This window comes from Piliocolobus tephrosceles, chromosome 5 (assembly GCF_002776525.5).
Source record: "Piliocolobus tephrosceles isolate RC106 chromosome 5, ASM277652v3, whole genome shotgun sequence".
Taxonomy (NCBI): domain Eukaryota; kingdom Metazoa; phylum Chordata; class Mammalia; order Primates; family Cercopithecidae; genus Piliocolobus; species Piliocolobus tephrosceles.
The window spans coordinates 157,128,142-157,151,927 of record NC_045438.1 but is presented as its reverse complement, the minus strand read 5'-3'; the positions used below and the strand labels follow the sequence as shown (position 1 = coordinate 157,151,927).

The 23,786-nt window shown below is 42.3% G+C and overlaps 1 protein-coding gene across 3 annotated transcripts in view; it reads right to left on the bottom strand.

The window, feature by feature from the left end:
* NEDD9 (neural precursor cell expressed, developmentally down-regulated 9) overlaps window positions 1-23,786 on the bottom strand; it is a 200,948-nt gene that overhangs the window by 71,830 nt on the left and 105,332 nt on the right. Inside the window, exon 2 of one of the 3 annotated variants that reach the window (XM_023185364.2) lies at window positions 17,615-17,786. The exons of 1 other annotated variant lie outside the window; for it this stretch is intronic. In XM_023185364.2, coding sequence (XP_023041132.1) covers window positions 17,615-17,695 — 81 coding nt within the window. In that variant the 5' untranslated portion in view covers window positions 17,696-17,786. One more of the 3 variants, XM_023185367.2, reaches the window with a different exon arrangement.

Genomic DNA, 23,786 nt, shown 5'->3' with positions numbered 1-23,786 from the left:
AGGAACTGAAAGCAAGCTTGGCGCATAGGGAGCATGGTGGGATGTTAGGCTTGAGAGGCACAAAATTCTTTAACAGATCCTGAAAGGCCTTGCATGGATCCACATAGCCACTGGAGCCATGCGAGGCCTTTTGAGAACTGTTAAGGATTTTTCTCTTAATCCCTGAGCACTATGGAATCATTTTATGTATTTAAGCAGGAGTGTAACATAATTAGCCTTCAGTGTGAAGGAATCCCTCTGGTTACATAGGAGGGGAGATATTGGAAGGGAACCAGAGAGCTATAAGGAGACTGGTTAGGAGGCTACTGCAGAAATTTGGGCAGAAGTTGAAAGGACCCTATATTCTCCTGCTCTCCCTGTATCTCTCCTAATACTATTTTTTTTTTTTTTTTTTTTTGCTACGGAGGAATGCAGGAGCAACACCGCTAGGCCCCCATCAGCATGCCCACCCACTAGGCCCCCATCAGCATGCCCACCCACGAGGCCCCCATCAGCATGCCCATGCAGCATCTGAGTCTTGGCCCAGCAAAGTGAAAAGAATTTCCCAAGTCACTATGTATGGTTTTTGCTAGAGGCTGGTAGGGCATGGGGTATCATAACTGAACAAGAGCAACTCTCTGGAGCTCTGAGGGGATATTTCAAGCCTCAAAGAGTTAGGGGAATGTAGGCAGATTCACAAGCCACCTGGCCTTGGCGCTTCAGAACCACCTTTCCTATGCCAAGCATCTGCCAAGGCAGGGTCCCCATCTGGCTGGAATCTTCCCAGTGAGACCATCTCCCATTGATTCCTCTCCTGCCGGGTGTATGTGCAGCAGGAGGGCAGAATATTTCTGTAATACTTGACAAATTTGTGGAAATGCTCCGGCCCACTCTGGCACCACTACAGAGGCACCTCTGCTCTTGTTGGCTGTATTCACCAAACAATTATCAAGAAGTGTAGGTAGTATCTCTTTCACAGTATTTATTAGTATTTAATTTTTTTTTTTTTTTTTTTTTTTTTTTGAGACAGGTCTCACTCTGTCACTCAGGCTAAAGTGTGGACCTTCTGGCTCAAGTGATCCTCCCACCTCAGCCTCCTGAGTAGCTGGGACTACAGGTGCGTGCCACCATGCTTGGCTAATTCTTACGTTTGTTTTTGTAGAGACAGGGTTTCGCCATGTTGCCCAGGTTGGTCTCAAACTCTTGGCCTCAAGCGATTCTCCTGCCTTGATCTCCCAAAGTGCTGGGATTACAGGCGTGAGCCACCCTGCCCAGTCGAATTCTGATATATTTATTACAAACCCTGGATTCAGTAGAGCCTTTGCAGTAGGCTGTTTGTATCAACAGATGTGAATTGATTTAGGTGACATTCTGTCTTTTGTGCAAACTCAGAGCAGCCCCATGTGGATGGCATATTTGCAGGTTGACCCACTCTCACTCATCTTTTACTTGACTGCAGACCAAGCCTCTCTTGGAGAGGCATTTTTCAACCTCCCATGCTCATGAATGCCAGGAAACAGGGTGACAAAGTGACGATAAGGATAGTAGGTCACTTTGGCACTCAGGCCCTGGAGAAATGTAAAGTATGGCCATTGGACTCGTGGTTCCAGACCGATACTGTTCTGGGGGACCATCAGTCACCTGTATCAGATCCTTCAAACAGTGGAGCCAGGGTTCCTCAACTTTGGCATGATTGACATTCTGGGCTGGATAATTCTTTGTTGTTGGAGAGTATCCTGTGCATTTCAGGATGTTTTGCAACAGCCGTGGCCTGTACACATTAGATGCCAGTAGCATCCACCTCCTTCAGTTTTGACAGCCAAAAATATCTCTACACATTGGCAAATAACCCCTGGGAGGCAAAATTGCCCCTAGTTGGTTGCCCTGGTGTAGTCTTCCATCCTCATTGATCTAATGGGAAGACTAGGATCTGGAGAGGGAAGAGAGGGAAGAGTGCCTTCTGAGGGCCCATGAGTACATGGAGGCAACCTTGGAATTAGCCTACTACAGGTCTGTCTAACAGCCCCCACAAATAGACCTTTTTTTTCTGAACTTTGCTTCTTTTTGTCAATGTTCCCATTCTAAATACTGCTCCTTACTTTTTCCTTTTTGTTCTAATTTTTTTCTGGGGTCACCTTTCTCCCAAGGTCTACCTGGAAACACTGAGATTTGCAAAGTTGAATTCCAATGCAGCAGAAGAGCCTGGCCCAGGGAAAACTCTAAACAAGATGAGGGCTGAGGCTTCTCATTTCTGCCTTCCAGCAACCCGGCAGAGTGACAGAAACAATGTAGATTCTTTGTGTGTGTGTGTGTGTGTGCGTGTGTGTGTGTAGTGTGCACCAAAGGTTATCTTGTCTTATATCTTGTCTCTTTTTATTTCTTGTCTCTAGTTATTTGTCCCCTACTCATAAGCACATGGCCTTATATCCATCTCTTGTTTTTTGAAACTGACTCTGAAGTTTTCATTTACCGCAAAATATAAATACCTGATCATAATCACAAATGATCACCTTCCATAGAGTTGGAATATCCCCAAAGAGGCAAAGGCCAGAAGAAAGAGGGCTCAATTCTGTTACAGCCATGGAACTGTACTCTTGAAACACACAATTATGGACGGTTTTCTAAATGAACCAAAGTGCAAACTGAAGGTAGAGAAACTCAAATTTTATCACAGCATCCCATAGCATACTTAAGAGTTGATTTCCCATTGTAGCTGCATTTTTACAGGGCTCAGAGCATTCAGCTATGGATGTTCTGAGCCTGGCATGTGCCTACCAGGGAGACTCAGGGACTGAACCAGGCCAACAAGGCTTTCACATCAGCATTTTTCTCAAGAACTGGGCCCCAGCACCCTGGCTGGCTGGCTCTTCTCTCAGAGGTGTGAATGCTCTTCTCTGAATTTTGCTTAGAGCAAGGTTCACTTAATACTGTAACATGTTTGCTATCAAGAATTTTAAAGGAAGTGGTTTTGTGGGTTTTAATGCATTTTTTGCATTTAAATTTCAGGTCACTCAGCTATTGGACTGAAAAAGCCTTTTTTTTTTTTTTTTTTTTTTTTTTTCCTATTTGGCCTTCTTTGGAAGCCAGTTCATCATCTGAGTTCTCCTGTAATCTCAACTAAAGCTTGAAGGGTCTGAACTACCTGAAGCCAGGCAAGTCATAACACATCATTACTGACTTCTGGCCCTTTCCTTCAAGCGAGTGTGAAGCTGAGAGGGGTCATTAAACTCCCCCAGAGGGTAATGTCCATTGGGTTGGAGGACACAAAGCCATAAACTTGTCAGAACTGATTGCACCTCAAAGCAAGGTAGTGCTTGTCAAGGGCTGGGGGAAAGGTTGTTTATGACTTCACAGGTCTCTGGCATCATCGCAGATGTTGTTTCTGTCGTAAGAAGAGCAAGAAGAGCTGCAATGTGAAACCAGAAAACAGACACACTTCATTTCTCTCTGCTGTTGGTCTTTTCTGGGGAGACCAGTGGAGTCACTCTGGGCAGGACTGAGGGGGACCCGGGTATCGGGTATATGACCAAGCCCTGGACAGTTCATGTGAAGGAGGGGGACCCAGCTCCAAGATCAGGAGGGAAACGTGCCTGACCTTTGTGCTGCTCTGCCAGGTGAGGTGTTCTTTCGTCTCCTCACCCGGTGGCTGCAGGCAGGCTGAGAAGCCTTGCGAAACAAGACACTCTGGCAGCAGGAGGGCTCTTTCTACTGCCTTTTCTCTGATAACCTTGCAGGGAGTGTTGTTTTGGCAAGCGAAGGTATCTTGGAGTGTACCCTTCACCTGGAGCCTGCTTACTCAGAAATATTCTCCAGCTCACTTAAGCTTAAAGACTTTTCGCTTCCAAAGGCCAACCAGGAAGGGGGCAGCAATGGCTAATCTCAAGTTTTTAAAACAGCAGATGATTTCAGATTCCTGTAAACTAAGCATTGGATTGTATCCTTGGAAACAGCAGGACCCTATAAAGGCTTGAAGTTATAGGGCTGACTTTGAAGATGAGTTCTGCCTGTACAGCATTACCAAGGAGTATCACTGTGAATAATTTTATTAGTATGTGTAATAATTTAATCTTAGTGCTTTAGGCATGTGTTATTATTAGCAAAATTGACTGCTTATGCAGTGGAATTTTGTTCATATGCTCTCAATTCGAAGCAAAAGACAAAAACTACCTTACAAAAACAAATAATACAGAGACATGTATGATCTGAAACATATTCCTTCACTTCCCTTGGAGTTAGAGAAACAAATTGTATCTTTAGGAACAATCGATATAATTTCTAATTTTCCTAATAACAGAGGTAGGTATTGTTTTAAGATAGAGTGACCAAATATTAATATTAATCAGCAATTTTAAAGTGTAGGATGAGGATATTGAGAATGACGCCAATACCGTCAAACCTTTGGAGAGATCAGATTACATGGTTGTCTGCATGGTATGGTACGAGTAGTGCAGTGCTTGACTGTGCCCTTAACACACACACACACACAGACCCCACCACAGAAACAAAGATCCTTCTCCATCTGCTTGTCTCAGTGTCAGAAATCGTACCATTAGGGATTCGTTCATTTGGCTTATAGCATACAGCCTTTCTTTTAAAATACAAGTAACCCTAGAAAAAGGGAATTAAAAAACTAGTAGTCACTTACATTATAGAAATAATTGTTTTTAATATTCCTCCAGGCCTAGCATCATTGGCCATATATAAAAAAGGGTTCAAAAATATATGTTGGTATATAGACAAAAATAAACAGAGTAGATAATGTACATTGAGAAGCTCCCAGAAGGCCTTTCCAACTTCTGTCCTAGCACACCAAAAATTTCCTGTGATAAAAACACTCAGCAATGGTCTTTAGAATCAGGTGGAATTGGTTTCAAATCCAGAGTCTGTCACATTAGGGTGTGTGCCTTTGGGAAAATGAATCATTCTGAGTCTCAACTTGCCCATCTGTAAAGTGGGGTTAATAGTATATGTTTCATAAGGTGTTGTCATGATAGACAGAGATAATGAATGTAAAGCCACATAGTAAATGTTCATGAAATGATGAAGATCATAAAGATGGTGATGAAGAAGACGATGATTTCTCGTCCCACCTATTGTCACTCCAGTTCTGGGCATTGAGTGAATGGGCTTGAATTAAATGAAGTGGTAGAAGTTGAGCAGCATGTATGCTGGGGCCTAAGTAACTTGAAGATCCTGGACATCTGGGGTAAGGATGGTATTGAAGAGGAAGATGATATAGAAAGTGTGTTAGTCACAGAAATAGTGGTGACTATTGTCACCACTGTCAGTGCTGAAAAGATGTGATACGGTGTGTGAGCATGTGTGTGTAGCACACGTGTGAGCCTATGTGTGTGTGTGTGTTGCAAAAGAATTCTTTCTGGGGTTTATGCTCCATAATTCTCCACATTTGATCATGTCCTGGTTGGCTCACTAGGGACAAAGAATGACAGGTTTTGAGTTATTTTTTAATGACTATAAAAATGAAGCCATTTTGGAAAGTAAGCTCACATGTGGCACGAGATGTTTTGTGGCTCCCAGCAGTTTTCTTTTTGCAAGATTTGAGATGACTGAGCATTCCTGAGTACCAGAGCAGTGATGATTAGCAAGAATAACGATAACGGTGAAAACGTACATTGGTTCGCGTCTTTTCAGATTACCAAGCGTTTCCACATTCAGTGTCTCAGGTGGTTTACATAACAACTCCATAACATAAGCTAAGTAAGGGAAGTTATTAACTCCATTTTCTATATGGCAAAATGAGTCTTTAGAGGATTAGTAACTTTCTCCCTGGTATTCTGCAGAATCACAATTAGAACCTACATCTTTGCATTCTTGGTGTATGTTAAAATCAGTCATAGAGGTAAAACAATGATGCTTAATACAATAACTATTCTCCCACATTTCTGTTGATTTTCATTAGCATATTTATGTTTCAATTCATTCATTCAACATAAATTGAGCTCTTTGTCATGTGCAAGTCATTAGAAACACAAAGATAAATATGGCACAATCATTGATCTCAAAGAACAATAAAGTTGTATCTTATCTGTTATAAACTATACCAAGTTTATGCTTTTAACTTTTCTAATTCAAAACTGGCGAGCATGACTGCCTTTATGGGAAGAATCAGAGAGATTATATGGATGTGGATCATGGAAAATCCAGAATATATGGCTATTGTGACAACAACTTGTACTTTGTTTTTACCTTATTTTCTCTCTTCGCCTTGTTTTTGCTCTGCTAAAATCTCCAAACAACTAAAGTCTGTGTGCAGTGAAAGACCACTTCGGCCCAGCGGTGAAGCTTGCAGACCTCCAGATAGTCATTATTGCTATGATGTGTTAGATTCTTGTCTTACCCCGAGGATGTCAAATTTGGAACTCAGTTCCTTGGAATAATTATTCCTAGTGGAAACCTCCACCTTAAACACCTTTCAAATTCCTTAACTTTATCCGACTTTGGAGCATTTCTTTTAAAGAAAAAGAAAAATTGAAAGCCTTATGTATTTTGGAATATGCCCCAGTGAAGAAAATTGGTGCCAAACATGTGCCCGGACCTGACTTGCAAAGGGCTGTGGTTTAATGAGACCCTTTGCTTTGCAGTCTGCTAACCCAGATTCTATTTGCTGAGAGTTGATGGTACAAAAGCTCTAGCTCTCAGATTGCCAGTGAAGCAGCAGAGCAAATTAGCAAGAAACTTCCAAAAAGAAGGCACAAAGAGGCTTTGCCTTATAGACTTACTTTCTCGGCAACCTTAAAATTTTGGCAGCTGCGTTGGTGACAGATTGTTAGCAGCATTCTACTGGCCTAGCTGAACATTTGCTGTCCTTACCACCCTATACCCTCCCAGACTGTGCAATCAAGAGCATGCGGTCTAAATTCCCTCCCTGTCCTAAGGTGCCAACACACAAGCCACCCTTCGGATGGTAGAAGAGGGAGAACACAGGCTTTATTCACTTCCCAGATTCTCTGTGTGAAGCAAGTTTAGGAATTTATATGTGGTTGGAACAGGGTAATATGACTATTCTGGAAGCCGTATACCAGTGTGGCTCTACATTTCCAATTTGGCTTCCCTATCCCAGAATAGGGTTCTTAGAGAAAAGCATTCCCATCCTCACATCTCAGAAAGCTAAAATAGAAAAGTCTGAGTTAAACACAGTATACATTCACTAAAAGAATAAAATAAGTTAAATCCCAGTTAACTACATGGAAAATGGGTATGTGGATGAACAAAGAAGAGAGCTATTCATGGAATTCAGGTAAATTATGACATCTGCTTAATGTGAACGTCACAAATAAAATCAGGTGACATTTAAAATGCAAAATCCTACATTAAAGTGTAAATTCTGGGTCAAATTCTCACCCAATACGATTTGATGGAAATTGTCTTATAGAAAATGAGTTATTCAGTTTTTTTTTCCCATTTCCTGATGGTGAAAATCTGGGGTAACTCATGTTTTAATAGGAAAGCTAAAGGAAATGAACACTATGACCTTGGCTAATTTTTAATTCTGATGATTTCATGATATGCATAGTAATTACATTTTTGGTTTTGTTTGACTTCATTTCAAAGCTATTAAATATATGTTCAATGCAGGGGATATGTTCCAGATAAACCATTGTTTGAATGTTAGAATTCATGTAAATCATATAACCAGGCAGGATTTTGTAGCTTTTTTGTGTGTGTAAGGGGGAGGATTCTGATTAAATGTGAAACAACTCAAAGAGATTCAAGAGTCTGGCATTCATGATTAATAGTCTGCAGTAGATATTAGAAATCCAGACAGACTGAAGGCAAAATGCCTTCTCTTTGTAGACAGACTGTATTCTAACCTCTAAGGACTCTGCATATTTAGCCACTCTCAATTCAACTGCCTTTGCCAGCTCAGGCTTCATTGGATTAGAAAGTAGTGGAAAAAAACCCTCCCAGGAGTGATCGTCTCAAATTCCTTTAGTGTTTAATCTGTCTGGCGCATGGATGGCCCTCTTGAACTGCAGGGAGCACATGGCAGAGAGAAACGTCTTGGGCTGGCTGGCTTGTGCTTGGAAAGTGAAAGCAAGCTGTTATTTTCGCCTTCCCAATTCACATTCCTGGCCTTTGACATCATGAGGTCATTGTTTGGTTGGCTGGAAGGGTGTCACACGTGGATAGGTGCCATTAGGTCACATGTGCATAGGTGCCATTTTTGTCTGGGACATTTACACAGGGTACTTATAACCTCTTTTGGTAGACTGAGCCCTGTTGCTCTTAAGAAAGGAAGTTTTTTCTTAGTCCTAACCCAAATTTTAGTGTACGCTTCTGTAAGCCTACATCCTTGCAAACCTTAGTCAAGATAGAGTCCATTTCCCTCACAATAATCCATGTAGATATCAGAGCATCTCTTAGTCTTCTTAGGTTCAAGTCTAGACTTGAGGCTTATTAGCTATCTGACCATGAGCATATTCCTTAATTCCTCTATGTTTCAGTGTCCTCATCTTTAAAGTAGGGACAGTAGTAGAGCCTCCTTCATATGGTGGTTGTAAAAATTGAACAAGACCACTTGTGTAAACAACTTAAAGCAGTGCCATTCACAGGGAAACACTCAGTTAACATTGATTATTATTATAATCTTTATCCTGATCTTACACTTATTTTTGGTATTTCCTTATGCATCCTTTTTTCCCCTGAAGCCCTGGAACACATTAATAGAGTTCTCAATATGGCCTCTTCATCAATAAATATTTACTGAAGACCTTTGTGGAGGATATTCTATTTTGAGAAGCTTTTTGTCACAATCTATAACTATTCATTTGGTCTGGTCTTTTCATGTGCTAAGACGTGTAAAACTGACTAAAAATACAGGCAACATTTAGGAGACAGAATAGGCAAGAGCACACTGGGTGATACTTCTTGAAAAAGTTCGAGATGTCCATGTCTAGAAGGGTATGTACTACTTAATCCATACTAGAATGTACATATGGAATCACGGGATAATTAATTCTTGGTTATTTGGTATGTGCTTTTTGGAATGAGCATACATTAAGAATATACAAAAGGACTTCTTTCGTACCCATGAAAGTCACTACAAGTGCGGTAGGAAGCAGGACTCTGGAGGTGGGGCGCAGACACTGGACCAAACTGAGGACTAGCTAAAACAAGGATGGGGCAACACTCAGTGGCAACACTCCAACCTTACCGCCCCTTTCCATGGTAAGGACTCGATGACCCAGAAGTTACTGCCCTTTTTCTAGAAATTTCTGCGTCATTTGCTCCTTAATTTGCATGTAATTAGAAGTGGGTATGAATTTGACTGCAGAACTGCCTCTGAGCTGTTACTGTCAGCACACTGCCTATGGGGTAATCCTTCTCTGCAGGACCAGCCATGGAGCTGTAACTGCCATCTCAATAACGCTATTTTCTTCTACCATCTTCTACCACCGCTTGCTCTTGAATTCTTTCCTTAGCAAAGCCAAGAACCCTCCTGGCCTAAGACCAGATTTGGAGCCCCCTGCCCTGCACCACAAGCACCTAAAGGGCAGAACTAAATCGAAGGTCCTAACAAAGGAAATCAGACAGAAAGATGAGAGAGAGAAATGGTGGCCTCCTCAGGGAAAGGGGAGGAAGTGACTGCCAGGTGCCTTCTGGACTCCATGGAAAGCACGGAAGAAGGGAAGCGGCAGCCATCAGAGTTCCCCGGCTCATGTCTGGGGCAAGGAAGGAGGGTCAGCCCCTGCTGCCATTCTTGTAGATGGAGAACGGACTTTGCAACCGGCTACCTCCCCGCCGGCAATGCAGATTGAGCCCAGGGGCTGAGGGGGCTGAACCGTGGCGAGAGGGCGCCCAACAAGGGCTGGACCCCCATCGCCTCCTGGAGGTGACAGGAGCATGCCCAGGCTGCAGTCTGAGTGAGATGGCGCCCCCAGAGGCGGAATCAGGGCTCTGTGAGGAACCACACGCCCCAGCATCCCGTGCTCATAGGTCACTGCTGCGGGAACCACCAGGGATGGTGGAGTGGTGTCTGTAAATATTGAACGAGAGAAAGGGTGACCGAGAATTCAATCTCTAGCCCAGTTGTTTCTTGAGTAAGAAAGCAGGAGGCAGATATTTAGGAACGAATCAAACCTCAAGAAATATAGGATCCATGGGTTCTTTTTGCAAATAAAAAGTGTGTCTTGAAAACCAATCCAGCCAAATAAAAAATGAATCAAAATAAAGAACCCAGAAACTCAGAGGCTGTGGATTTGTTTAAAATAGAACTGAGACCAAACAATTTGGAGAGTAAGGCTGAAAAAGAGAATTTAAAGGTCACAAGTATTTTAGTATAATTAATCATACTGGTAATAGAAGAAAAAAGATTGAAAAAAATATGTTAACTAACTTCCTCATCTTTCCTGTCAAAGAGTCAACAGTGAAAAGCACAGTTTAAAAATAACAATAACTTCAGCTGTTTTAAGTTTTTCTGTTTGTTTGTTTCTTTAGAGATGGGGGTCTTACTATATTGCCCAGGCTGGTCTCAAACTCCAAGGCTCAAGTAATCCTCTAGCCTTGGCTTCCCAAAGTGCTGGGGTTACAGGCGTAAGCCACTGCTCCCAGCCAGCTCTATAGGTTTTGCACATTTTCTTAAATTATAGGGACCTTTTAAGAACTAGTATCTCTAGCAGTGAAGAAATGTAGAGAGTTCATCAGATTCTTCAGTTTTCAGTTTTTTAAAATCTGCTAATTCAAAGAAAATTAAATCAAACACTTCAAGTTTAAAATTGCCTGAGTATCTTCTCATTGTTCTAAATGTCGATATGAAACTACAGGATAATGAAACCTGGGTTATTTCGTAGAACTTCTGTGTATCTACCAGGCTTTATATCTATTATATGGACAAGGAGAGGTAAGTGGAAAAATGCTCACCAAATATCAGCAATGGTTATTTCTGTGTGGTTTCAGGTGAAGATTTCAGATGAGTTTTAAATTTTCATTTTTTTCTGGTTTTCTTGATGACTTGAATATTGCTATAGTATTTTCTGGACTTTAACTTATTTTGTTCTTTCAATAAATCTATACTTAAAGCTTTCCAGCATGTATGGATGAAAGCACTTTCCTCTATCCTGAAATAAAAATTGGATCAATTAATGTATTGTCCTTATGACTAGTAATATTGGCAGAAAAGTTGTTCAAACTAAGACTCGTCACCTTTTTACAGAAGAAAAGGCAATTCTTTTGGAGGGAAGTTCTTTTGGAGAGCAAGGAATCGGGGGAGAGGTGTCATTGGTCCAGATGAAATGTGTTTATTGGGTGCAGCACACCAACATGGCACAAGTAAACATATGTAACAAACCTGCACGTTATGCACATGTACCCTAGAACTTAAAGTATAATAAAAAAATAAAAAATAAATAAAAAGAAATGTGTTTATTAAATAATGCCCTAAAGATAGCTGTACTTACATGTTTATCACAGCACTATTCACAAGAAGAAGGATATGTGATAAACTTAATTGTCTATCAGTGGAGGATTAGATAAAGAAAATGTGGTGTATAAATGCAATGGAATACTCTTTAGCCATGAAAAAGAATAAAATCATGTCTTTTGCAGCAACATGGATGGAACTGAGGCCATTATCTTAAGTGAAACAAGCCAGACACAGAGAGTCAAATACCACATGCTCTCACTCATAAGTGGGAGCTAAAAAACCATGTATGCATGAACATAGAGAGTAGAATGATTGACAATGGGGACTTGGAAGGGAGAGGGGATGGGAAAGGAGGAGACCAAGAGAAATTATTTAATGGGTACAATGTATAGTTTTCAAGTGATGGATAGGCTAAAGCCCTGACTTGACCTCAATGCAATCTATGCATGTAACAAATTTGCTCTTGGACCCCATAAATTTATACAATAAATAAATAATGCCCTAAAGCAGTGGTTCTCACCTGTGGGTGATTTTGCACCCCCCCCTCACTTACTCCAGGGAACATTTTTCCATATCTGGAGACATTTTGGATTGTCATACTCAGGTGGATTTGAGGGAGGGGTGACATAGTGCTATTGGCATCTAGTAGCATCTGGGGATGCTGACAAACGTATTGCAATGCACAGGGAAACTCCACAACAAATAATTATTTGGCCCCAAATATTAATAGTGCTGATGCTGAGAAACCCTGCCCTAAACTCTTGAAAAAGAAGCCATTATCTACACAATTTCCTTATAAGAGTGAGCCTGGAAGCAGATCCTATTTCAGCGATGAAAGCTAAGATGCTAAATTTATTCTATCTGGCCACTAGAATTTTTAGCCAGGTGTATTTATTATTATAAAAGCAACTTTTCTGCTTTTTATTGGTCCTTTGTCTTCAACTACTGTATGGGTTTATATTGGTCACCTAGGAATGGGAAGTTGTAACCAGTGGTCTAAGTCTAAGCTAGGATAGTTGTAGTTTCCAATGGTGCCTTCAGTGACCTTGATGTAGGGGTCTCTGATCTCAACCCTACTGGCTGAACAAGCCAAGTCAGGCTATTTGAAGTCTCTGGAAAACCAGCCAATGGTCCGGATCAATTGCATTCAGCAAGAAGTTAATGCAAGAAGACTGGGTTCATCTTGGTGTGTGTGTGTAGGGAATGAATTACCCTCTTCTCATTCGCTTTAAGGACCATTTATTGCTGTGAATCAGGAGCAAAGTATCAACAGATGGGAGTGAGGATTGCTTTTGTCAGGTGGAGATTTTGCTTTTAGCCCAACAGTTTTCATAGCACCATGTCAAAGAGAATCTGCACATGCTGGAATTACCTGCTGGCCTATGATTACAAACAGCCCTCATATGAAAATCTCAGCATTTTTGGCTGCTGCCTTCAATTGCTTTTTCTGAAATTGGTATCCCTTGATATCAACTATTTGATTTCAGTCAGTCGTTTCTCTCTGGCAGCGCTCCCTGCAAATGTGTCCTTTCAAGAAAACTAAACCTGCAAGTGGCTTGTAATGTACCATGACCTTATCATGTGAAGGACAAGTGGCTCTTGTGCTTATTACATAGCAGATGAACTGATGAACTGAATTCTTGGTCTGAAGCTTTGATAAGGTCAGATGTCTTTGCAAAAAGAAGCCACCACTTCCTTGGCTGCAGGGATGTAGTTCCCAACTATCTTTTCATAATGCCTTAAGATTTATACTTAGACTTTATTTTATATGGCTTAAGAAATGACTTATTAGTAAAATAGAATATTTTGATATTGGAAGAGAAAGCTGGGCTTTCAAGGCTGTTGGAGACATTGGTTTTCAACTAAATACATATGCTGATTGCTGTATATATTAGTAATTTTCAACAATGACCCTAGGGAACAAAGATATGGGCAATTCATTAGACATAGCAATAATCAGGAAAAAAAAATTAGGAAGCTATTATCAATGCCTGTGGAGATATGAGTCTTATCTGGGGGAGAAAAATGGCCTTTCTCCAGTTCTCCAATAAACTATTTAGAAAATGGCCTTTCTCCAGTTTTCCAATAAACTAATTACCTTTGAATAGCATATCTAAGGCTTATAATAGAAAGTTTATTTCTAAGTACTATGCCGTAAGAATAGATTGAATTTAAGTAGAGAAAAGTAAAAGGGGGCACCAAACTGACCCTCAGGCTTCACCCTACAACAGATTTAGACCATAGCAGAGTTGGGCCTCAGCTTTGCAGGCTCTGAAACTGAATGTCAGTGAGTCAAGGTAAAAATGGCATCTATAATATACTTTTTTTTTTTTTTTCAGACAGGGCCCCACTCTGTTGCCCAGGCTGGAGTGCAGTGGCGCGATCTCAGCTTGCTGCAGCCTCAACTTCCCAGGCTCAAGAGATTCTCTCTCCTTAGTCTCCCTAGTAGCTGGGACTACAGTTATGCGCCACCACTACCGCATAACTTTTGTATGGTTTTTTGATAGAGTCGGGGTTTCACGATGTTACCTAGGCTGGTCTCAAATTCCTGGGCTCAATTGATCTTCTTGTCTTGGCCTCCCAAAGCGCTGTGATTACAGGCGGGAGCCACCACTCCTGGCTGAAGTCAGTGTACTTATAGAAGCATTCATTGAAATACAAAAAGAATGAAAGAACAGATATATAGAATAAGACTGAGTGAAAATTGTTGGCTTTTAATGATAATAAAGAATTTACCGACTGGGTGCAGTGGCTCGCACCTGTAATCCCAGCAATTTGGGAGGCCGAAGTGGGCAGATCACCTGAGGTCAGGTGTTTGAGACCAGCCTGGCCACCATGGTGAAACCCTGTCTCTACTAAAAATACAAAAATCAGCCTGGCGTGGTGGTGGGCACCTGTAATCCCGGCTACTTGGGAGGCTGAGGCAGGAGAATCACTTGAACCCAGGAGGTGGAAGTTGCAGTGAGCCGAGACTGGGCCACTGCACTCTAGCCTGGTCAACAAGAGCAAAACTTCGTCACATATACACACACACGCACACACACACACACATGTGCGCACACACACTACCAATATTTGGGGAAAAAGGGCTAAATTTATATTTATTTCAACTGGCCCACATGGGAGAATTATGTCATATCATAGGTTTTAAACTAGTTTCAGAGGTATTTAAATCTGCTTGAAATTAGAAAGAGGGATTTTACTTATCTGTAAGAAATTTCAGTAAAGATGAAAATTAAAATGGGAATTTGTGAACTTAGAAAAAGGTCAAGTATCTGAAATTTCTCATTACATAAAAGTGGTATTTTCGGCCGGGTGCGGTGGCTCAAGCCTGTAATTCCAGCACTTTGGGAGGCTGAGATGAGCGGAACACGAGGTCAGGAGATAGAGACCATCCTGGCTAACACGGTGAAACCCCGTCTCTACAAAAAACTAGCCGGGCGAAGTGGCGGGCGCCTGTAGTCCCAGCTACTCGGGAGGCTGAGGCAGGAGAATGGCGTAAACCCGGGAGGCGGAGCTTGCAGTGAGCTGAGATCCGGCCACTGCACTCCAGCCTGGGCGACAGAGCGAGACTCCGTCTCAAACAAAAAAAAAAAACAAAACAAAAACAAAAAAAAAGTGGTATTTTCCTCTCATCTTAAAACATTTAACAAAAAACCCAAACATCTGAGGTTAACTGTAATTCAGTGAAGTTAAGCCATTCACTACAAACAAAGTATCTGTTAAAGGTTTTGGGCTGGAAATGAGTAATGGCAGTGCAGGGTAGACCTTCTAAGAACTTCTGCTCCTCCAGCTCTGCTCTGGATTTTGTCTGGTTAGGTGACTGGTCATTCTAGCTGCTGTGACAATGAATTTCTGACTTTCTCTGATGTCTTAGGCTATTCAGGGAGCTACAGAGAATTTGGGGACGAGGATTGAGAGAATTATAGCTATGCTACTTGTTTTGGTCTTTTTTTGTAGAGTGTGGAAAACCTTTATTTTACAATACCATTACCAGATTTATAGTCAATCTGGTTTATGGACTATTTCATTCACTAAACACTAATATCTAAGTTGAGATTGGCAGAGGGGATATCACAGACCTCCTTGGGTGTCTGAATAAAGTATGACTTTTCTTTCCAGAAAATGCATGCACAAAATTGCATACAAATGTAGATACAGGTTTCCGATAGCCCCTATGGGGCCATGCACTCAATTAAATAACTATTTTTTTCCCCTTTCTTGTGATTTCTTTCCTTTTTAATGCATACATAATAGATATGTGTAGTTTCTGGGTTGTTTTGGTCTGTCTTTATTTCTGAAGATAAATTCAGTTTGTGATAGTAAAATGGATCACTTATTAATTGGGTTGTGCCCGGTTAAATATCCAAGGGTGTTCTGAAGAATAATCTCTTTACTTCCTCTGAATTAAACCTAGAGTAAACCATTAAAAAACAACAACAACAACCACCACCCAAACCAGCAAACACTCTCGGGTGGATGCGGTGGCTCACGCCTGTAATACCAGCACTTTGGAAGGCCAAGACAGGTGGATCACCTGAGGTCAGGAGTTTTAGACCAGCCTGGCCAACTCTACTAAAAGTCCAAAAATTAGCCAGGTGTGGTGGCGTGTGCCTGTAATCTCTCAGCTACTCTGGAGGCTGAGGTATAAGACTCGCTTGAACCTGGGAGGCAGAGGTTGCAGTGAGCCGAGATCGCATCACTGCACTCCAGTCTGGGCAACAGAGTGTGACTCTGTCTTAAAACAAGCAAACAACAAACCCACTCTCTTGTTGATAAACAAAGATAAAACACTCCCCTGATGAAAGGGGTTTGCCATGGGGCGCTTTCTCGCATTCTGTCAACTTCAATTAGCAAGCAAAGCTACAGGGTTCATTACCTTAGATTACAGTAGTGATTAACTGTAATTAAAGGGAGCTAGAATTACAGTATCACCAAATGCAGGCTATGTGGTTTCTCTCTCTCCCCCGCCTCTTTTTTTTTTTTTTAATATTCCAGGGATCTCAATATATCCTCATACAGTGATTTCTTGCCCCAGGCTTTTCCTACCATCCCAGAAATAATAGTAACACTTATCTACCTAAAATAAACAAGCAGGCACTTTTATGACAGCTGGAGACCTTGAACACACTTGGCCATGGCTTATCAGCCTCCAATGACGTAGTCGTGAAGCAAAGAACCTCTTGGGCCCTTAGCTTTATCGCTAATAGCAACATCTCCAGCAGCCTCACATCTGCCTACAGGAGCTGGCAGAACCCTAGAGAGCAGCTGCTCTAATGCTGTCATCTGGTTCAGTGAAGTTACTTAACACAGCACTTAGGAAGGGTCCATTTCCATTCCATGCAGATACTCTCATTAGTTATTTACATTCAGTCTAGCAGGACAGACAAACCCAAAGAGACAGTTGAGGCTCCAAAGAGGGAAGTCAAAGAAAGAGAACAGATTGAGGATTTCAGGGAAGGCTTCTAGGAGGAGGTAATGCCGTAGCTGAGTATTAGAGGAAGCAGAGGGGTTAGATGACTGGAGAAGGAAACTGGGGACGAGAAATGGGGCATTCCAATCTCAGGTGATGGCACAGGTAAAGAGGAATGACAGTCAAGCACCAACCTTTTTTGGTCCATTCTTCAAGTTCAGATTCCTTTATTTACTTTTTTCGAGATAGGGTCTCACTCTGTCTTCCAGGCTGGAATGCAGTGGTGCTATCACACCTCAAACTCCTGGGCTCAAGCGATTCTCCCGCTTTAGCATCTCAAGAGTTGGGACCATAGTTGCTGCCACCCCTGATTAATTTTTTTTAATCTTATTTTTTGTAGAAATGGGGTCTCATTTTGTTGCCCAGGCTGGTCTTGAACTCCTGGCCTCAAGTGATCCTCCCATCTTGGTCTCTCAAAGTGCTGGGGTTAGAGGAGTGAGCCACTGCGCCTGGCCCAGATCTCTTTGCGGATCCGTTTTCCCTGCTTCAGCTGCCTTTGGCAGAACAGAAAGGTCTGCTCAGGCAGTGTGAAGCTGGCCTTGTTGCAGAATGATTTGGTAGCATGGCTGAGTCTGGTCTTAACACTTAGCAGGTGCAATCTGATCTCCTGCACTTCTTGGAGGGCAACTTTCCAGCAAGAGAAGGGCCAGTAGGTTCAGTCTAAGCAGCTACAAGGACCCAGTGTGGGGAGGGGGTAAACATATCCAAGGAATCGAAGAAATCAAGATAAAGTCTTAGGCCTCAATGGCTTCACCTTCATAGTCCTCCTTTAAGCTTACCCCATACTTCTGTGTTTGGAAGGAAAAATGCAGTCTTGACATGGCGACATCAACTACATGTGGCTGAATCTGCAGCTTCATACATCAGGGAAGTTGTACGTCATCCATTCCAATGTTTTGACTTCCTCTCTACCTCTGCTCCCTCCTCTCCAATCTCAGCCATTTTCTCCAGCTGTTATTGGTAAAGAAATGATAAACATGCACATAGCTGAAGTATGACAATGTTATACAGAGCTGCATTTGGGCCCCTGCTATGTAAACTAGGCTCATGTATTGAAAAACCACAATAAGCAACAAGACGCATCCTTTCTCTGAAAGCATGTTTCTGTCTAGTTCTCCTATCAAGATCTTTTCCCAAGCACTTCCACTGGCCTTGGTGTGCACAGACCCTGGAGGTATGGGATGAGAATGGAGCTACAGAGGAGTCTCCAAGGGGCAGAAAGAAAAGCCATGACTGGGAGCCACAGTTGGAAGGATCATTTCTTTGTTTTCAGCTTCATCCTGGTAACATTTCATTGCATTCTCCAGTGTGCAAAGCAAGCGTTATATACTCATACAGATATTGGGTGGTGGTTGTTTCTATATGCTCTTCATGACTGTCTGCTGGGTTTTCCTCTGTCTTCTTTCCAGTTGGATTAATCACTTCTCTCTTGACCCTGAAACCATCAGCCTCTCTGTGCCAAAACACCACCTCCCACAGAGATAGGGCCTGGTGAGTATATCCGTCACGTAGCTCTGCTTGTCTTCCAGTCTTCATGATTAACAGGAACAAGTGGCTCTGTGCTGGCATCCGAAAAAAAGACACTCCTATTGCTTAACCGTTGCCCAATTTAACTCACTTGACGAAGTGATTTCTTGGGAATTGGCTAGGTGAAGGTTTCTTGAAAGAAGTGTCCAAGATTATGATATTGGGAATTAAATAGCCATACAATTAACCATCTACTTTTCCTTATGTGAATGTACTTTATCTAATAGATATATTCTTGAAAACGTGTATCCAAGTTGAGATTAAAAAAAATTATAACTAGCACAGAGGTGTCAGCTACTTAAGACTCTGGTTAAAATGAGCAATCCTTTGTAAATGAACAATCCCTTTCTAATTTAGTTTCTATAAGAACAAATGTGCAAAAGGGTTGAATTTGCTAAAAGCAAGGGCAACCTGAATCATGACAAGTGCCACACAGTGCCACCAATGCTGAGGTGCGAATGGCTGGGAACTGCGCCTATCTGTGTGCGTTCATCTGTATTGCCCTCGACACAGTTCCCGCCTGTGGTCAAGCCTTCTACTCCCTTTCCTGCCAGCACATTCCACCCTGCCAGTGGCTTGATATGACTTCATTTATTTGAGGTTGTGAGTCAATATTATCAAGATCCAAATTACCCTGGGCATTGTTCATACAACGGAAGGCAGAAATGGACACCCATGACATGTAGGGCAACTGTGAGTAGAGCCTCATTCAATATGAAATTGTTCCTGGAAAATTCCTCTGTTCACCCAGACAGCAAGTGATTCAGATGTCAAGATTAAGGAAAATGACTATGGGGGTGGACAGGCACTTTGCAGTGCTCTGACCTCTTTTTACATGATTGGTTTCTTTTTCATTAGCATTTTCCTAAGTCGAGCAAAGAAATGCTGCCTACCTGAATGTCACGTCAACATCCAAATGTGCTTTTCCTCTTTCTAATAATAGAAATCAGCCAAAGGCTGCAATCAACATGCTTACGAGATACTGTTTCCAGGCAAACTCCAAAAGTTGTTTTGAGACCAAATCCCTTTTCCACTCTCTCTCCCTCTCTATGTCAAGCACAAGAACCAGATTAGAACTGGAGTTAGTATTTGTTAGGAGCTTTTCAGAACATACCTTCATTTGCACATACGCCAATTACCAAGTTTTATGGAAGTAATAATGGAGTATTTTGTTATAAAGGGGTATGAGATAGGGCTAAATGACCTGGGCTGTCCCTGTGGTCAGGGAGTGTCCATGTCTTATGTTCTGAAGGATGATGTGGGCCCCACTCTTCAGACCCTTCCTTGGACCTGGAAGGGGTACCCAGTCACATCTCACTCTCCTGGCCCTCGGTGCAGACAGGGCTGCAGCTGGTGCCACACTGCGGGCCCCTTTCACCAGGCTGTGAATGCTGTAGATCAACCTTGGTTTCTCACAAGCACCCCTAGGTCTATCCTTGGTCTCTGGGAGTATTAATGCCTTCCTTATTTCCCAGTAATCAATATTCAGCCGGCTCATTAATCCACTTCTGGGTCTGCTGGGCACAGAGCACTGTACTCTCTGTTGCGAACACCAAGCTGAATAATATCTACTGCATCACAATAATATATGACCTCCAACCTGTTAGAATGGCTGTTACCAAAAAATAAAACATGAAAAAACCAATGATGTATGTTGGTGAGGATGTGAATAAAAGAACCCTTATACACGACTAGGGAAAATGTACACTAGTACAGTCTAATGGAAAAAAGTAGGGAAATTCCTCAAAAAATTAAAAATAGGACTACCATATGGCCCAGCAATTTCACTCTGGTCTGGATATATACCCACTTCTAGGTACATATCTACAGGAAATGAAATCAGTGTGTCAGAGAGCTCTCTGCACCCCCATGTTCATTGTAGCAGTATTGACAAGAGCCAAGTTATGGAATCAGGCTAATGGATAATGGATAAATGAAAAAATGTTGATGAATAGAGAAAATGCAGGACATACAGATAGTAGAATACTATTTATCTTCAAAAAAGGCCATCCTGGCATTTGTGACAACGTGGGTGAACCTGGAGGACATTTTGCTCAGTGAAATAAACCAGACACAGAAAGACAAATACAATACGATCTCACTTATTTGCGGGCTATACAAAAGGGGAACTCATCGAAGTAAAGAGTAGAAATGTGGTTACGAGAAGCTAAGGTTGGGGACAGGAGGTACAGGGATTGAGGAGATGTTAGTAAAAGGATACAAAATTTCAGTTAGGCAGGAGGAGTAAGTTCAGAGAATCTATTGTGTGTCATGGTGACTGTAGTTAATAGTAAAGTATTGCATACTCAAACATTGCTGAGAGTAGATTTTAAGTATCTTTACCTTAAAAAATGATATGTGAGCTAATGCATATGTTACTTAGCTTGATTTAGCCATTGCACAAACATTCAAAACATCATGCTGTACATCATAAACATATACAATTCTTATTTGTCATTTAAAATACATATATATATATACACATAAAAAAAATTTTTAAAAGACCCCCTGCATGTTCTCAGCTAGTAAATGGTCTAGCAAGGAGGCCGACGTGCCCACAGGCAGCAAGCTCAGCACCTTGTCAAGGGTGCTAGGGTAGAAACAAGCACAGAGCAAACAGAGCAGGTGTGACTGATGAGTTAATGGTTTACTTGTATTAATGCTCGTCAGTATAAGCTGCAAGCCGGGAAATTCTTCCAAACCACTCAAATCACTCAGCATTGGACTTTTTCTTGTTTTTTTTTTTTTTTTGTATTTTTTTTTTAGTAGAGACGGGGTTTCACCATGTTAGCCAGGATGGTCTCAATCTCCTGACCTCGTGATCCGCCCGTCTCGGCCTCCCAAAGTGCTAGGATTACAGGCTTCAGCCACCGCGCCCAGCCGGGTTTTTTCTTTTCTAGTGACACATCTACTCAAACTAGGGGAGGATGTTCTTGGAGTTATTCACTTTGCTAAAGCAGCACCCACATTAAAAAAAAAATGAGAACCGAAGATAGAAAGCACATATTTCAACCTCCCCAAACGGGAAGTTAGATTATCCTTTAGATAATCACTACTTCAAAGTGTTTTGATCATAAGAAATCATCTCAAGACATCCTTAGATACTGATGGATCAATCTATAGTAAATTGGTGGAGATGTCATAAATTCAAAATTTCAAACAATATGCTAGATTTGGAAGTGGGAGATATCTTTCAGCTGTGCAAATAGAAACAGGGATAGATTAAGAAATCTAATTTAAAAAACCTCCACCAATACCAATTAAAATGGAAATTACCTGAGAGAAAATGAGTCTTGATTAAGAGAAATGCCTGTGTTATAGATTTTTAAAGGCAAGTTAATTATTATTATTAAGTACTACTTAATTGGCATTCATCATATGCTAGCCCGCATCATTGGCTCTGTATGTGTATGTCTGTTGTGTGTGTGTGGGGGGGGTTGTGTGTGCGTTTGTTGTGTGTGTTGTGTGTGTGCGTGTGTGCGCGCATGCTGAGTTTTCTCTCCTTATCTAAAATGTAAGTTCCTTAAGGGAAGGGACTAGAACAGGAGTTTCCAGGGAGTGGGTACACAGAGGGTGCTGCTGTTGCTGCTACTTACGCTTTTGGCCCACCTGAACCCAAATCAGTGCTTAAAATCCTACCAAGTCAAATCTCATTAGGGCTTTTTTTAACTTCAACCCCAGCTATTTCTGGAGGTCCTGGTTCTCTGATTCTGATGCTTTTGCAGAAGGGCATCTGAGTACTGGAGGGGAACAGGATTGATTCCATCTTCTCTCTTTACTCAGGACAGCACAGTAGGAACATGTGCCAGGCTTCCAAGAGAAAACAGAGCCAAATAGTGGCCATTATTATAGCATAATGCGTATGGGATGGGAAAGGGGGACTCAAAGGAATTTGGAAGGAACATAATGGAGTGACAAGAATAAATAGTTCAATTAGATCCTGGTAAAGGAATATGTCCCTGGTTATAGGATGATCTGGAACATATTCCTTAAAAAAAAAAAAGCTAGTGATGAAAATGAAAATAAAGTCACTGCAGAGTTTCTAAGGCAGCAAAGCAAGTGTACCTGCACAGTACGAGAGGGCTCCAATGCCCAGGGGGTGCATCTGGAAGTGACTAATTTTCATTTGTAATATGGTGCAGTGGCAAAGCATGGGGCAGAACTAGCGCGCGGCATGGCATAGACATCCACTGGGAAAGCCACCAGCCCCTCAGCAATGTCTCTTGTCCTTACACTTAAAATGGAAGCTGCTGGAAGAAAAGGGTTTCTGCCTCTACTTGCACCACTGAGTACTTGATAGGTAATGAGACTGGTTTTGGAGAGCAAATGGAAAAGAATGGCTACTTAAGTCAATAGTGGGAGGTTGGAAGAATGAAGCTTTTATTAGACAAAAGGTCAACATTCATGAGTGAGAAGAGAGGGGTGGCGTCTGGGGGTGGGGAAGTGGTGGAGGAAGAAATTCCAAAGCATGCTGCAAATGGGACTCAGGAATGTGTTTCAATTAGCAAAGGAAGTGAGCTAGGAGGTCTGAGTTCTGACAGGCATGGGCAGGAGATGGAAAAGAGACAGAGGTGAGCTGGTGAGAAAAGGCTCAGAGAGCAGTGTGAACCAGCCCACAGGGATGAGGCACGTTGCCTTCAGCCCTGAGATTCTCAAGGAGCCTAGGACATCTTAAAAAATTGGACTTTTGCCCATAGCAGTGCTGAACCATTTCAGTTTGGTGCTAAAGGTCTGTGGTGGAGGCACATTTCTTCCAGCATGTGGGGGCTTGAGGGGCAATTCTCTTTCTGGTTCTACAGCGGATGTTGTGTAGCGTTCACCCACTCTAGGGCAATAGGGACTTTCTTTGGTGACTTCCCAGCTACAGAATGATTAGTAATAGCTAACTCAGCTGGTTCTTCACCATTTGCCTCCCTCCCACCCACCCAGATTCATTCTCTTTCTTCCCTTGCTTTGCCGTGGGAGTGCGTCTTGAGAAGCTGAGCCTGAGGACCACTTCTTTTCCACTTCCTGGCGTCTCACTGGGTCCAGCCAGTGGGAGGGAGGCTCCTGCAAGAGGTCAGAGGCTGGAGGGAGAATGAGAGTCGGGTGCTTCCTCTCTGCTCCCTCCCTGCTTCTCTCCACAGCCTCAGCTTTCCCTGGGACCTAATAACACAGCTTCTTCCCCTCCCCCTTCCTGCCCAGGCTAGTCAAGCTTCTCACTGTTGCCAGCCTCTGGGGACCACAACAGAATTGTGCTCTTTTCCCTGTCCACAGCTCTGCCTCTCCTCTTTGATCACCTGAAGTGAATTCCGTGCCCTGCCAGACCCTGCCGGCTGTGCTGAGTGTTGTGATGTCCCCGGCCTTGTCCCCAGCCCTCTCTGTGCACTGACTCCCTGAGTCCTTCCAACACCTATAGATGAGGTTGGGGTTCGAAAAGGTTAA